The sequence below is a fragment of the Marmota flaviventris genome, chromosome 17 (assembly GCF_047511675.1).
Source record: "Marmota flaviventris isolate mMarFla1 chromosome 17, mMarFla1.hap1, whole genome shotgun sequence".
NCBI lineage: Eukaryota > Metazoa > Chordata > Mammalia > Rodentia > Sciuridae > Marmota > Marmota flaviventris.
In genome coordinates, this window is record NC_092514.1 from 74,822,993 (window position 1) to 74,837,705 (window position 14,713).

Below are 14,713 nucleotides of genomic sequence, written 5' to 3' on the forward strand. Positions count from 1 at the left end.
GTCTGTCCCTGTCCTCTCGGTCTGTGTGAGCAAGTATGATTGACCACTACGGCCATCCTTCTCTGTTGGCTTTCCTTCCCAGCAGCCTTGCCAGAGCCTTGCTGTCTCAGACTCTTCAGAGGATTAATATTGGACAGTGTTCTCCATTTTTGTATTTTCATTCTATTGACTTCTGGTCTTATTTTCCTGTGGTGTAGTTTTACTCTTATTCTGTTTTCCCCATACTTCTTGGGCAGCTCATTATCATTCAGTCTTTGCTTGTCTAATAATAGCTCTTGTAGTTGTATTGTTCCACCTAGTTGTCTGCCCAGTCACTTGCCACCATCGTCCTCTCAGAGAGGATAGTTGCTCCCTATACAGCCCAGAGCCTGCCCTCAGAGGGTTCCGTGTGTGTCACCACTGGTGGTTAATTATGCTTATGCTTCTCTGCACGCTTGTCATGGTATGTGCCCACTCTGTTTTAGCTATACTGATTTGGCTTTATATACACAAACTTTCTCATGAAGTTCACATAGTTCACATAGAACACCAGTCACAGGTATAGCTCATGTGCCTGTTCATAGTGGATTGTTCTCCAGAAACTCCCCTTGGCCCTTCCCCAGGTGTTATTCCCCATGGTAACCACTGTCCTGATTTGTCACCCCAAGTTCATCTTCTCTGATTTTGAGCTTTTTGCAGTTGGAGATCATATAGATGTTCCCTTTTATTTCTCTCTGTGGGCAAGGTCCTTATTCTGGGCAGCTGTATCCTTGGAGGAGTCTTGCTCAGGGTTTCATGCCTGGAGCTCACTCAGTACATGTTCTGGCTGGACATGTGTTGCACACCTGTAATCCTAGTGGTCTGGGAGGCTGAGACAGGAGGATTGCAAGTATAAGGCCAGCTGAGGCAACTTAGCGAGACCCTCTCCCAAATAAATAAAAAGTTAGAGACATAGCTCAGGGGAAGAGCACTCCTGGGTTTAATCCCCAGTACCAGAGGAAAAAGAGGCGTGTGTTCTGCTTGCACATCTTCACATGCCTGTCACATGCTGTGGCTGAGCCAGCAGAGTCCTGACTCCTCATTTCTCCTCCTCTTCCTCTTGTCTCCCTCTAGGTGACCGGGCTGCATACTGCAAGGCCGCCAATAAGCGGGTCATGGATGTGATCCACTCCGCCCGGACTCGCCAGCAGATGCTGCATGCCCAGACCTTCCACGGGGACTCCTTACTGACACAGGAGGAGGCAGCAGCTGCTGGTGATCGCAGACCAGCACCCGACACCTGGATTTATCCATTGATACAGATGAAGCCCTTTGAGATCCAGATTGATGAGATTGTCACAGAGACCCTGCTGACTGAGGCTGAGCGAGGTGCTAGGGTCTACCTTACAACGGGCTACTTCAATCTGACCCAGGCCTACATGGACCTGGTCTTGGGTACACGGGCAGAGTACCAGATCCTGCTGGCCTCTCCAGAGGTGAATGGCTTCTTTGGAGCCAAGGGGGTGGCAGGTGCCATCCCTGCAGCCTATGTGCACATTGAGCGGCAGTTCTATAGCGAGGTGTGCAGCCTGGGGCAGCAGGAGCGGGTTCAGCTACAGGAATACTGGAGGAGGGGCTGGACATTCCATGCCAAAGGTATGTGGTGGCTGGCCTCAGGATTGCTCCAACACGGGGGAGGCTTTTGGTGGTGGGGCGCGGCACACTCTTGGCGTTCTGGCAGGGACTGGGCTAGCTGTACTGTGCTGGCCCCTGCGGAACACCCGCCATGCCCGTGGTACTCCATCCTTTCTCCCATGGTGCTCATGGTGCTCCCCCAGGCCCAGTGGGGTGGTCTTGAGTCCTGGGGAGGTGAGGGTTAAAATACTCAAGTCAATTTTTTGGCAAGGGGAGTACTAGGGATTGAACCCTGCGCACTTTACCACTGAACTCCATCCCCAGCCTTTTTAATTTTTTTATTTTGAGACAGGGTTTCACTTAAGTTGTTTAGGGTGCCTTGAACTTTCAATCCTCCTGTCTCAGCCTCCCGAGTTGCTGGGATTACAGACGGGTGCTACTTCAAGCAGATGTTAGTTGTGGGAAATCTCTTTCTTTTACACACCAAAGACTAACAAATGGAAACCATTTTGGTGACTCTTGTAAAAAATGCAGTGCATGTAATCTCAGACAGGGACTGGATATGACTTAGTCACCTCTCATCATGGTGCTTCTGCTTGTTGGCAGAGCAACGATCATCAGGGATCTTGGGTTTGCCGTCAACATCCTTTTTCTTTCTTTTTCTCACCATTTCTTCTTTGTTTTCTCCAGTGTGCCAGTCTCCACCTTTTTCTCCCTGTAACTCAGAAAATGGAACCAGTATTCTTCAGTGTTTAGTTCTTATTGATGAATGTCCTATATACTTAACGTCTAGGTGGGAAGTGAGTTCTAGTCCAGATCAGTTTTTTATTGTGATCCCTCTCAGATATCTAGTAGCACAGCCCAGGTGGGGGCATATTCTTATGTGTACCTTTTTGAACTGTGATGAAGTACATTTAAAACCTCAAGCTTATTGGGCACGGTGGCACACGTCTGCAATTCCATTGGCTCTGGAGGCTGCAGCATGAGGATCTAGATTCCAAGCCAGCCTCAGCAACTTAGCAAGGCCATAAGCAACTGATTGAGACCCTGTCTCTAGACAAAATATGAAGAAAGGGCTGGGGATGTGGCTCAGCAGTTAAGTGCCCCTGGGTTCAATCCCCAGTGTTAAGAAAAACCTCAAGCTTATGGTACAGCCCTGTAATCTCAGCTACTTGGAAGATCAAGGCAGGAGAATCACATGTTTGAGGTCAACCTCAGCAACTTAGACCCTGTCTGAAAAAAAGGGGTGCAGAGGCAGGGCTGGGCTTGTAGCTCAGTTGTCCAGCATGTGTGAGGCCCTGGGTTTGATCCCTAGCACTGAATAAAACAAAATTCTCGTGTTTACCAGTGGGCTTGCCCTTTGACTGCTGGGCGTTGTGAGTATGCCTACCTCTAGAGTGCTGACCTGAGAGTTTAAGAGGAATGGACAGTCCTAGGGACTTGGGCTGGGAATTCCATATGTGGCTCTTCTGGCTTCTTTTTGGGCAGTCCTGAGGCCTCTTTTGCTCACCCTGGCTGTTTTGCCCATCCTTAATCTTTTAGAAGAGCTGAGCTAGGGAGGATGGTGCTGTTGCTTTGGCCTCTTTCTTGGGTGCCGTGCGTATGCCTGTGTCATCGAAGACATCTTTAAATTCCTAGGTCAAACCCTTTTTTCAATCTCCTAAAACTAGCATTTTCAGTGTGGATACATTTTAAGAAGCACTAACATTTAGGCCATCCAAGACCTGAATCTAGCTTTCTGGGTGAACCTACCCTGGTAATTTATTTATTTATTTATTTTTTGCAGAGCTGGGGGTTGACCCCAGGGTCTTATACATTCTAGGCAGGTGCTTAGCTCCTAGCTGCAGCCCCAGCCCTTAACTTGGTGTGTTTACTCCCTATACCTAGGAGATTTTGCTGCCCAGCCTTAGAAAACATGGTGAGGCTCCTGGCTTGTCCACACTGGCCCCATTGTGTTTTGAGGCCCCACACCTGCCTAGGCAGGTGGCATTGCTTGCTGTGGGAAGTGACTGCCCCATTGTACTGTTGGACTCATCCTAGCATGTCATGGACGGAACTAGCCTGGCGGTCAGGTGTCTCAGGATGGGTAGGGCCGGCAGGGAGGTGTGTGGAAAGTATTTTCAGGTTGGCCTTGTTCCTTCTGGGAATCACAACAGTGCCCTGGGGTGGGGCATCAGAGGAAGAGCTGAGCAGCTGGGAGAAGCTTTGAGCTTTGAAGAGGTACCAGGGTGTAGCCCCAGGCCCAGGCTGAGTGGAGGCACAGCTGTGCAGCGCTCTTCAGCTGCCCTAGCTCCGCCTGCAGGAATTGTGGTTTTGTGGTACTTCAGAGGTACTAGGGAGTCGCCACAGGCGTACCAGTGCAGCTCCGAGGAAGAGACCTCTGCTCCAGGTCTCTTCCTCGGAGCTGCACTGGTACGCCTGTGGCGACTCCCTAGTACCTCTGAAGCAGAAGTACCCAACTGGCTTTTCCAGTGTGCCTCACCTTTTCCCGGATTATGTGCTCCTACTGCTCCCTCCCTTCAACGCTGGTATGGGTGGGGCTCTGCCCTCTGGGAGCGCAGAGTTGGTGGGGAGACATGGAGATCCCAGGGCACATGTGGGTGTGTGTGTATGGCAGAGGTGGGTGGGTGGGGGCCAGATGGTGCATGGAGGAAGTTCTTGTGAGCAGAGCATCCTTAAGCCAGGAGCTAGAGTCATTCCATGCTGAAGTGCAAGGCCAGCGTCCCTCCTTGCTTGGTGGCTATGATCCATAGTGGGGTCTTAGCAGCCCTTTCTGGCTCACCTGTTAATGGTCGTTTCCCTAAAGCAGCCTGTGTCAGGAGAGGGTTGTGGTTTGTGGATTTGGATTGCTGGTGCACTGGACCATTTCCTGTAAGGCTCATGCTAGGTACAAGTTGCGGGCCTGTTTGAGCCCCAGAAAGTTTTGATCACTGTGTAGCCAATACCACAGTTCCTTTACCCAATTCTCCTGTGGGATGGGCCTGATCTGATCTTGTCTTTTCCTGCTCCCAGAAGCCTTGGAGAGTGAGCCCGGGGCCCTAGATTCCAGATCCCTACATAGTGGCAGCATCCCTGGGAATCAGACCACAGGAAACTTGGAGGACTGTGTGTTGGACTGCTGATGGCCCTGTAAGGGGTGGCTCTGCAGGGAAGGTGGGTTTGGTTCCTGCCCTGGGGAAGCCTGAAGGCGAGGCTGGGAGAGACAGTCTTCTGTGGGAAATGACCACACTGGTTAAGTGGTGCCAGTGGGTTTCAGTGCAGCTTGATGGCAGGAAATCCAAAGGTCTTTAGTATTTTGTGTTATCAGATGTTGCTGGGAACATCCAGCAGTTGCTCAGATGCCTTGTTGGAGAGATCCTTGTGTGGTGACTAGTGGTGGAAGCGGTGTTTATTCTGTTCCCCAGCCCGACTAGAGGTTTACCTCACTTGCAGACTTTGCTCATTTCTTATTTATCTATTTTTTTTTAGTAGTGAGGATTGAACTCAAGACCTGATACATGCTAGGCAAGCATTCTACCACTGAGCTACATCCCCCGCCCTTTTTATATTTTATTTTGAGACAGGTTCTTCCTAAGTTACTGAGTGAGATGGCCTTGAAGCTGTCATCCTGCCTCAGCCACCTGAGCCCCTGGGATCACAGGCGTGCACTGCTGCGCCCAAGAGCTCACTTCATTGTTTCTTAATAGACTTCAGTTTTGTGGCGTATTTTAGTAAACTAGCCAGAGGTGCCTTCTGTTTAACATCATGCCCTAGAGACTCCTTTTGCCATATGGATTATCTGTTTAGTCTTGTGTTTCACTTTTGCAGAGGACACCTCTTCAGAAGATCTGGTGTCAGTGTGCTTTAGTATAGACGTTACCGCATGTTTGCCCAGGACCCTGGTTCTTGGTTCAGTTTTACCCTGGGTAGAAGCTGAAGGAATAGTTCAGTTTCCTTTCTGTCAAGTAGGGTGATGGCACTGAATTAACAGGAGAGCAGGGTGGCAGGATGCACATTGATTTTCTTTAGCATGACCAGTGGCATAAGCCAGGAGGGATGCCTCTGGGGTCATGAGACTGGTGCTGTGTTGACATCGAGGGCCTGGGCTAGGAGTGGCTCTGTTAGCTCAGAGCAGATGATTGACAGTTGGACAAAAGTCTCGTCCTCTAGATGTGGGGTCTCTGGCTTTGTTACGTGTACACATGGGGGTATGTTCTGATAAGTCCATTTTAAGTTGAAGATAATGTGAGTTGAAAGTAACATAAGGAAAATACTGTGAGTTGAAAACACTTGAAGCACTTAACCTGCTGACCTCCCAGCTGAGCCCCAGGAACACAGTGGAGTGCCAGTGGTCCCTCATCACTCGAGCCTGTGGGAGCTGCAGCGTGGTGCTGCCACCCAGCATCACCAGAATGTATACCTGTACCTCGTATTGCTCCCCTGGAAGAATAAAAAATTGGAGTTTTTCAGTGGTAGAGCACTTGCCTGGTGTGTATGAGGCCCTGGGTTCCATTCCTAACACCACACACAAAACAATGAAAAATAAGACAAGTCAAGTTCCATGGAGTGTGTCTTCTTGCCCACCTTCTTCAAGTTGCTGCCTTGTTGGGAGCCATTGGGAGTTGGTCTGTGGAGTTCTGCTGCTGCTCTCCCTGCCTCTGGGTGGTGAAGGACAGCTTGAAGCCAGAGGCCTTCACCTGCAACTCTTGGGTCCCCAGAATGGGAGTCCTCAGGAGCTCCCCTTGGTATGCGGCTGGGCAGCCCTCCATGTTAGCAGCAGGCTGCCGGCTGCTCCTATGACTCATGGTTTGCCAGTTTCCTGTTGCCTGGCCCTCATTCCTTGCCCTGTAGGTGTGGCAGCACGAGGTTCTGGGAGCCAGGGAAGAATCTGGACTCTGCCCAGAGGCTACTTTAGATGCTGCAGCAGACTCATCTGATTGGGCCCCGGGCCCACCCGCCCCCAGCCTGGTCCCTGTAGAGCACTGGGGTGGGGAGGAGAGCCCAGCTGCCTGCCATTTTCAGCCTGTAAGTGTAGTGTGCCACATGCTGGAGACTCACCTTGAGGTCTGTGACAGCCCACAGCTTCAGCAGAGGCTGAGTGTGAGGTATCAAGCTGTGTTCCAGCCTGTCGGCTTCCTGCCCGTGGAGGGGTGAGGCCAGGGCAGCGCTCACACTCAACTCCGGCTTCTTGCTGAGAGCGTCAAATAGGCCAACCATGTCCCAACCCTGTCCTGAGAGCCAGCAGCCCTCTCGACAGGGACCGTGCCCACACTGTGCACCTAGGTGCAGGATCTATGTGTGGGCTGAGCCCTGGGCTTGCATTTTAGGGGAGGATCAGAAAATGAGTTCATTGAGTTTAGATCAATGACTTCATTTGTTCTGGATTCAGTACTCTACGTTAACAACACCACGTGTGTGGCCAGGGTGGAGCAGGGCCATAGGATTGAGAGATTTCTGGCTCCTGCTGACAGCAGAATCTGTTAATGATTGTGAGAATTTCACTATTTTTATTGTCTTCCTGATAGGCTGATTGACATGGTGCCTACAAGTGAACTGATGGTGAGAGCCAGAAGCCCCACCCTGTGAGCCTTTGCGGCAGTGGGAAGGCTCTCACCTGGAACCCTTCCGGGGTGCTCGGCTTAGGGCTGTGCTGGTGCATACTGTCGCCTCAGGCTGAGGCGCACGGGAGGAGTTTCAGAGAGTTGTTCTGACACCAGAGCCAGCAGGTGCTTTTCCCTGGAGCGGAGGCCAGGGTGACTTTTTTCTCCTTGTTTTTTACCAGGGCCTGATTGCAGACTACTGTAGGGGCCTGCAGGGGAGATGCATACGTGTGGGTTTCTGGGCAAGATCCTGAGAGAATGCCCCTGATCTAAAGTATCCTTGAGCTTCTGCTTTCGAACCTTACTTAATCTAATCTTTTGTTGGAAGAGTCATCGTTACTCATTTTATTCAAACAGATATTTATTGAGGTCCTACCATGTGTCGTACATCATTCAAAGCAGTGGAAGTAGCTCACTGGGCCAAGAGGGACTTCTTGTCTCCTGGGGCTTTCAGTCTAATTGGAAGCAGAAGGAGAGCAGAGGAGTTCGTACCAATACACGTCAGGTGAACAAGACCAAGTTAGGAGAAGGGATCCAGGCTGACGGGCCTAAGAGCCAGGGAGGGCCCCTCTGAGGACCTGACATTTGGGCAGAGCCTAAGTGAAGAGAGAGAGAGAGTGGCCCACGTCTGCCTTGGGCAGGAGCGACCCAGGCAGGGGGCGGACAGTAAAGCCCTATGGGCTTCCTAGGCTTGCAGAACTGCATGGGCTGGGATGGGGCCTGTGCCATCCTGCAGGAGGTGTCTAGGGCCTCTGCAGGAGACTGAAAAGTGCTGTGAACTGGCTTTTGCATCAGATGGACAAGGTGACTGTTGAGAAGGGCAGAGGCTGGTGTCACTTTTTCGAGAAGGAGAGCTGGGTGGCAGCAGGGGCCTTTGACTTGAGTCCAGCTCTGTCCTCATGTGGCCTTCCACTCACGTGCTTTCTGCTGGGCTCCAGGCGATCATGGCTGCCTTGGCCTCCCCTGCTCCCTAGGGTCCCAGGTCTGTAGTCCTCCTCTGCCTTGTGAACAGCCTGCACCCCAGTCTGCTCCTAAAGTCACTTTCTCCATAGCAGGGTGCTTCCCCCTACTTCCTGCTGCAGTTCCTGCTGGTTCCTGGAATGGTAGAGATGTTGGGCCCAAAGGTCAGGCCCTGGGGTGAGGAGCTGGGGCTTGATAACATTTTATGGCCCTGCACCGGAAGCATGTTTCCCGACAGCAAGTCCCTGCGTCTTCCCTGTGCACGCACAGCCAGCATCCTGAGCTGCAGGCCTGACAGGAGCAAAGGAGATGAAACTGCACTTCAGGGGTTTTCTTGATTTCCCCACCCGCTGGAAATTTCCCAGCTGTTCTCAGGGTGCAGACCAGTGATGAACTTGCCTTCCTGGAAGAGTTCAGATGGAGGGAGACCGCTTTCCCAGCAGGGCTCCCTGGGACACAGGTGCCCTGTGCCACCTCTGGTAGTGTGGGCAGTGTCCCTCCTTGGTAGTGTTTTTCACTATCTCAGTGGATCTCACCAGTGGGTATAGATCACTGTCTCAGTGGATCTCACCAGTGGGGACCAGGCTTGCCATTTGCTCTTTAGTTTTTCTTTTCTTTTGTGGCACTGGGGATTGAATCCAGGGCCTCACATATGCTAGGCAAGTGCTTTACCACTGAGCTGTACCCCAGCCCTTTATATTTTATTTAAAACAGGGTGTCGCTAAGTTGCTGAGGCTGTCCTTGAATTTCGGTCTTCCTGCCTCAGCCTCCTGAGTCACTGGGATTACAGGTGTCCCAGTGTTTATAAGAGGCTGCTGTTGTCATGAGAAGAGTAGGGACTAGCTTCAGCAGGTGGGAGGAATCTCTTGTCTTGGGGCTGAGGCTGCTGGAGTTCCTACCCTGTGTCTCATCTCTCCCGACTCCATGCTCTGGGAGCGTTGGCGTGGGGTAAGGCATGTGCATGTGAAGAGCGGCCAGTGCAGAGAGCAGCCTTCCCTTGGACCCCACAGAGGGGACAGCCTGCCCTGCCTGTGGCCTCTTGAATTATCTGCACAGCCTGAGGCCCCATTGATGAAGTGGGTACAGGGCAAGCAAGTGGCTTTGATGTGGCCCTCTGTAAGGGAGGGGACGAGCCCATTACAGGAACAGGCGGCAGGGCCTCGTCACCTCTTACCCAAGCTGTTCTTGGAAATGCTCCTGCTCTGAGTGAGAATTAGGAAATGGTCTTCTATTTTGGGAACGTGGTGTGTGTTACAGACTGCCAGCTGTGGTCATGCAGGTCTCAGGCCTTTAAGAGCATCCCATTGGTGGAGGAGACGTGGTGGGAAGTTGATCCCGTGCATTTGCCCACAGGGGCCTACAAGCACGTGGTAACACACTGGGCTGGGTTTTCTGGTGTGAGTGAGGGTGCGGTGAGGAGGAAAGTGTGGAGGCCATGCTGAATCCATGCTGCCCGGAAGAAGAGGATGTTTTGAGCAGCACACGTCCTTGGGAGGTCAGGTTTTGGGAATCTTCTGTTAGGAGTAGGTTTTTGGGGGGCTGAATTGTGAAAGCAGGTCCTGGGATTTGGGAGGTTATAGAATGAGGACCTGCCTGGTTGTCTTGGACGACAGGTCAGGATTCTGAGAGAACCCACGACCTTTCTTACAGAAATGTCTCCAGGGTATGGTCAGACACACAGTCTTCCTGCTGATCCTTGACCCATCTCCTAGCAAAAAATGGGAACCAGTGTTTCTCTGAGAGAGACAGAAACTTGCAGGGCCCTTATGTCCTCTCCTTTGTTGGCCCAGATGGACTTTGCTGAGTGCAGTCGAAAGGGAAGTCCTTAAGCCCCACTGGCAGTGAGAGCAGAGGTCTGGCCTGGAGCCCCTCTGGGCTTCCTGGCTTTCTGGTGTGTTAACAGCTTGAAATAGGGAGGCTGGGTAAGGGAGACTGTGTGTCCCCTGTCTGGAGGCAGGAAGGGCGGCTGTGTGTCCTCGGGCAGGCCTGTTCTTTCTTACCCAGTGCCTTGTCTCTCCTTGGTGACAGCACAATCGGCTGGCCCAGGCAGAGGGTTGCTGTTCCTTACCTGCTGCTTCCCGTGCCTCTTCCCTTGCCTCCCGCCCTGGGGTTGGGGATAGCAGGTGCTGCCCATGCGGGCCTGAGCTTCACCGGCAACTTTGGCAGGCCCAGAGATGGCAGAGGCAGTTCACAGAGCTGGGATTGAAGCCCTGCTCTCCCTGGGGCACAATTGTGGGCGGCCTGTGAGAGCCAACTTTAGGCCAGCTTCGCTGGGTTCCCCCAAGGAACCCAGCTGCTCATCCTGTGTGGGACCCAAGGCCATAGCACAGAGTGTTGGGGAGTGCAGAGCAGCATTGGCTGGGGTGTCTGTTGCGCCCCAGCACAGGGTGTGGGGGTGGACCTCCTGGCCACCTCTCGACCAGAGAGCCTGGCCAGCTGCTTTTCTCTTAGGTTGACACAGTGCGTGGTGTGGATGTTGGCAGATTCTATGCTCATTTTCTGTCTGCCCATTTCCTTTTCCCTGCAGGCCTCTGGCTGTACCTGGCAGGGAGCAGCCTGCCCTGTCTCACGCTGATTGGCTCTCCTAATTTTGGGTACAGGTCAGTTCACCGGGACCTGGAGGCCCAGATCGCCATCGTGACAGAGAGCCGATCCCTGCAGCAGCAGCTCCACCAGGTTGGTTGAAGCAGTGGGATTCCTGGGTGTGCGGGGGGGTGGGGGGTGGGGGGGGGTGCGGCTGGTACCCAGCCTGGCCCAGGTTCACTGGGCTGCTCCAAGAGCTGTCTCCTGCCATTGTCTGCTGAGGCAGTGAGACTAGGACTGAGAAAGACATCTTGAGTTCCCCCAGGTCTGCAGTGAGGGCAGTGGGGCCTTTCAGAGACCTGCGTCAGAGAAGCCTTGGAAGATCAGGCCCTTGGTCTTGCAGCTGCGGGGCGGTATGGACTCATGTCTTGGGGACTTGTCCTATACTGTTCAGAGGGCCTACCTCTTCGAAGAACAAGGGCAGCTCTTTAAGGGCCAGCAGTGGATTTGGCCTTCTCTAGATGGTAGCAGTGTTTTGTTTTCTCTTTAGATAACAATGTAACCAAGAATTCACGTATGATTTTACATAGACTTTAGTATTTGGTCACCTACAACAATATTGATGGACTTTTGAAAAGGAAGCACAGGCCCCATATGGGTGCGGCCTGCAGTGCTTTGGGTTCTTGAGGGTGTGAGCCTTTCCATGGGCAGCATTAGCTTCCCCTCCTGAGTCACAGGTGTGCAGAAACATGCTGTAGGCCAGGCTTTGGAAGCCCGGGGCTGACCCGTTCAGCGTTCACTGCAGCGTTGGGAAGTGCTGCTGAGCTCTTGGACGGGGAGGGGGTGCTGCCTCGTTCCCTGGGCCTCCTCCTGCAGTCTCCTGTCCATGGAAGAGCAGGCCTGGGTGGCCCTGGGACACTGGATTTATCCAGCAGCTTTCTTCTTGCAGGGAGACATAGCAAGCTGTGGAAGAAGCCCCCACAAGCTGAGAGATTCCATTGTAAGGGGGCAGCCACTGGCCTCAGATCCCAGCTTATAGGAAAGACAGACTGGAGCTCTTATCCCCGGGATCTCCTGGACTCTGGCCTCTAGGACAGAGAGAACTGTGTGCACAGACGGCCCAACTATAGAGTTGTTGGTGATTTTGGCCTGGGGTGGGGACGAGTTGTGTGGGGAATCTGGGTTGACTTGAGAAGTAAGTGCCCCAGGCCTATGCCCAGGGTCTTGGTACTGACCGTTCCCCACTTCCTGAGTCAGGGAACTCAACCCACATCCTGGATCTTGAGAAAAGCTGGGCCAGTTGTGGTTGGGAGCTGCTTTCTCAAATAACATATTTGGGATATTTTCTTCCCAAACCTGAGTCTCAGGGGCTTTGGATTGTGGGAGGGTGGTAAGAGATTGATTCTATGCTTGTGAATTGCAGAAATGCATTTCTAGATTATTCTGCTGGTCTGCCTCTGTGCCAGGACTACAGTGCCTGGTCCTCGAGCGCCAAGTGCTACTGGGGCTGTGCAGCCAGCCACACACCAGAAAGTCCCTGCAGCCCCAGCAGCTGGGGTCTTTGCTCTCAGCAGCTGCTGCTGTAGTTCTGCTGGGACACAGGGAAGGGCCCTGGCCAGGTCATGTGGAGCTCTGGGAATGGGGAGATATCTTTATCAGAATCCGAAGTCCCTCCCTTCACTTAGTGCATACAATAAAAGTGGAAAGCTTCCTGGCTTTGTTCAGAGAACAGTTTTCCACTTGTGACCCAAGAAATACTCCCTCGAAAAGCATTGTGACCCCGGCCAGCTGACTTCCTTCTCCATCCCTGTTGTGGAGTCTGAGGACACGGAAGTTGTGCTGGTAATCTCATCGCAGCCTTGGCTGGCTGTTCACTGAGAATGCAGGGCTGCAGTTGCAGACCCGCCCCTGAGACCAGAGCTGGCTCCTCCTGCAGGCACTTCCCACCAGGGATTTGGAGCTCAGCAGCAGCAATTGGGAGGCCATAGAATTAGGCTCCCATGTTTGTGACACCTGGAGCTGGGGTAGAACAGCAGCTGAGGGTCTGCGCGCGTGGACGTGGCCTCAGGTTGTGCTTCATGACCAGGGCAGCGAGCACAGCCAAGAGGGAGCAGCAGGAAGTGCAGCTGCCGACACCCGAGGTGACCTGGTCTTCCCTCACACAGCGTCCCTCTTGTGTGGCCCTGCATTTGTGGGACTGTGTGCCTGGTCATCCTGACAGGAGCCTCTGGATGGTGTGGACGCAGGCACAGCCTGGAATTCCTAGATAAGACGCTTGGTCCCCCGCCTGGTCTTGCGGCTCAGTCAGGAGAGGACAGCACCTAAGGGCACATGGCTTAAGAAAGTAACGTTCTCCTTCCAGAGAGCCTCCACACACTCGGAGGCAAAGCCTGTGCACGTGTTTCAGACGTGAAAGTAATAAACATTTTGTAAAGAAAAATTAGAAGAAACTAGCCTTTGGTCAGAGCTCCTCATTCCCTTTCATTCTGTGTATGCGTGGAAAGGCGTAACATTTTTTTTAAAAAAGGAATTAGGATTACTGCTGGCCCTTCAAACCCACAGGTTTTGAATTCAAGGATTCAACCACCCATGGATCAAAATGGATGGAAAACAATTCCGTCTGTACTGAACATGTGCAGATTTCCCCCAAACAATACAGTGTGGCAAATATTTATACATCGCCTGTACCTTAAATACTACAGGTAAGGTGGAATTCAGAAGTCCCCCATGGGACGTGTCCACGCAGGCTGTGCATTTAGTGCCAAGGACATGAGCATGCTCAGGGTTTGGTGTCTGTGGGGTCCTGGAGCCTGTTTCCCAAGAGTGCCAGGCATATACCCCACACCCAGCTCCTTCTGTCAGGTGTGCTGTGTGTTCTGCCCTGTTATCAAGCTTCCTGGGATGTGCTTGTCTCGTGGTGAATGCTGTCTTGCCGTGTGGATGTACTGGTAAGGAGCTTTGGGGCGTGTCAGTGGTTTCCAGTCTTCCCTGTCACGGAGCACTGTGATAAGTGTCTGTGTGCAGACAACCTAGTGCTTGGTTCTGGGTGCACAGTTGCTGTTGTGGGAGAAGCTTGCAAGTGGAACGTTTAAGGCTCTTGATACCTGTTGCCAGATTGCCTTCCAGAGAGGTGACTCGGTGCCCCTTTCCACAGCAGTCCACGCCAGCCGGGATAATGACATCACAAAATGACTTTTTTACCAATTCGATGGAAGGAAAACTGTGTCTTATGTAAAAGGCATTTTTTTCTTGGTGGTGCTGGAATTGAGTGAGGGTGCTCTGCACTGCGTGCCAGGCACTTACTCTGCCCCTGGGCTGCCCAAGCCCAGGGCCTTGTCGTTGTGATAGACACCAATTCATTTAGTGACAGTGAGTTTTTTTTTTGTTGTTTTTTTTTTTGCTGTTCCTTTTAGTCATTCATGACAGTAGGTCTGTTTTGATGTATTCACACAAATATGGAGTGTGTCTTATTCTAATTGGCCCTTGGTCATGGACGTAGGTGACGGCAAGACAGCTTTCCACAGTGTTTTTCCTACCAGGTGTGTTTCCTCCACTCCAAGTTGGAGACGTGCAAAGATGTGTCTTGGCATCGTCAGCAATGGGGCTTTGTAGCTTTTGTCCACAAGCATTGTGCCGCACCACGGTGGGCCTGCCCTGCCCTACTGCTGGGCACCCCCACACTTCTGGCCTGACATGTGTTTTCTGGCCTTGACACAGTGTTTGCCAGGCTGGTCTTAGGGCCGTGTTACCTGGTGCTGGAGGGGACTCTAACTACTTCTGTCTATTCTTCTTCCTTAGGAGCAAGAGCAGCTCTACTTGCGGTCAGGTGTGGTGTCCTCTGCCACCTTTGAGCAGCCCAGTCGGCAGGTGAAGCTGTGGGTGAAGATGGTGACTCCACTGATCAAGAACTTCTTCTGAGGACGCCAGGTGCTGTCTCTCGCACCGCCTCAGCTCAGTGTTGCCAAGAGCTTTGGGTAGGGCAGGGGTGGTCCGACTACCAGAGACCCTCTTGAAGGAACCCTGAGGGCTCTTTCACCCCTTCCTTGGTTAAGCACGTG

The 14,713-nt window shown here is 52.5% G+C and overlaps 1 protein-coding gene across 5 annotated transcripts in view; it reads left to right on the top strand.

Annotated features, from left to right (window-relative positions):
* The window catches only part of Pgs1 (phosphatidylglycerophosphate synthase 1), a 37,535-nt gene that overhangs the window by 18,715 nt on the left and 4,107 nt on the right, over positions 1-14,713 (top strand). For 3 of the 5 annotated variants that reach the window (XR_011705112.1, XM_027923943.2, XM_027924038.2), the window contains exons 7-9: positions 1,093-1,614; positions 10,660-10,808; positions 14,454-14,582. Coding sequence is in view for 2 of the 5 variants with exons in the window: in XM_027923943.2 (XP_027779744.1) it covers positions 1,093-1,614; positions 10,660-10,808; positions 14,454-14,573 (791 nt within the window). In the remaining 3 variants the exon portion in view is untranslated. Of the gene's footprint in view, positions 1-1,092; positions 1,615-10,659; positions 10,809-14,453; positions 14,630-14,713 lie in introns of all 5 variants that reach the window. The other 2 variants (XR_011705113.1, XR_011705114.1) reach the window with 1 other exon arrangement.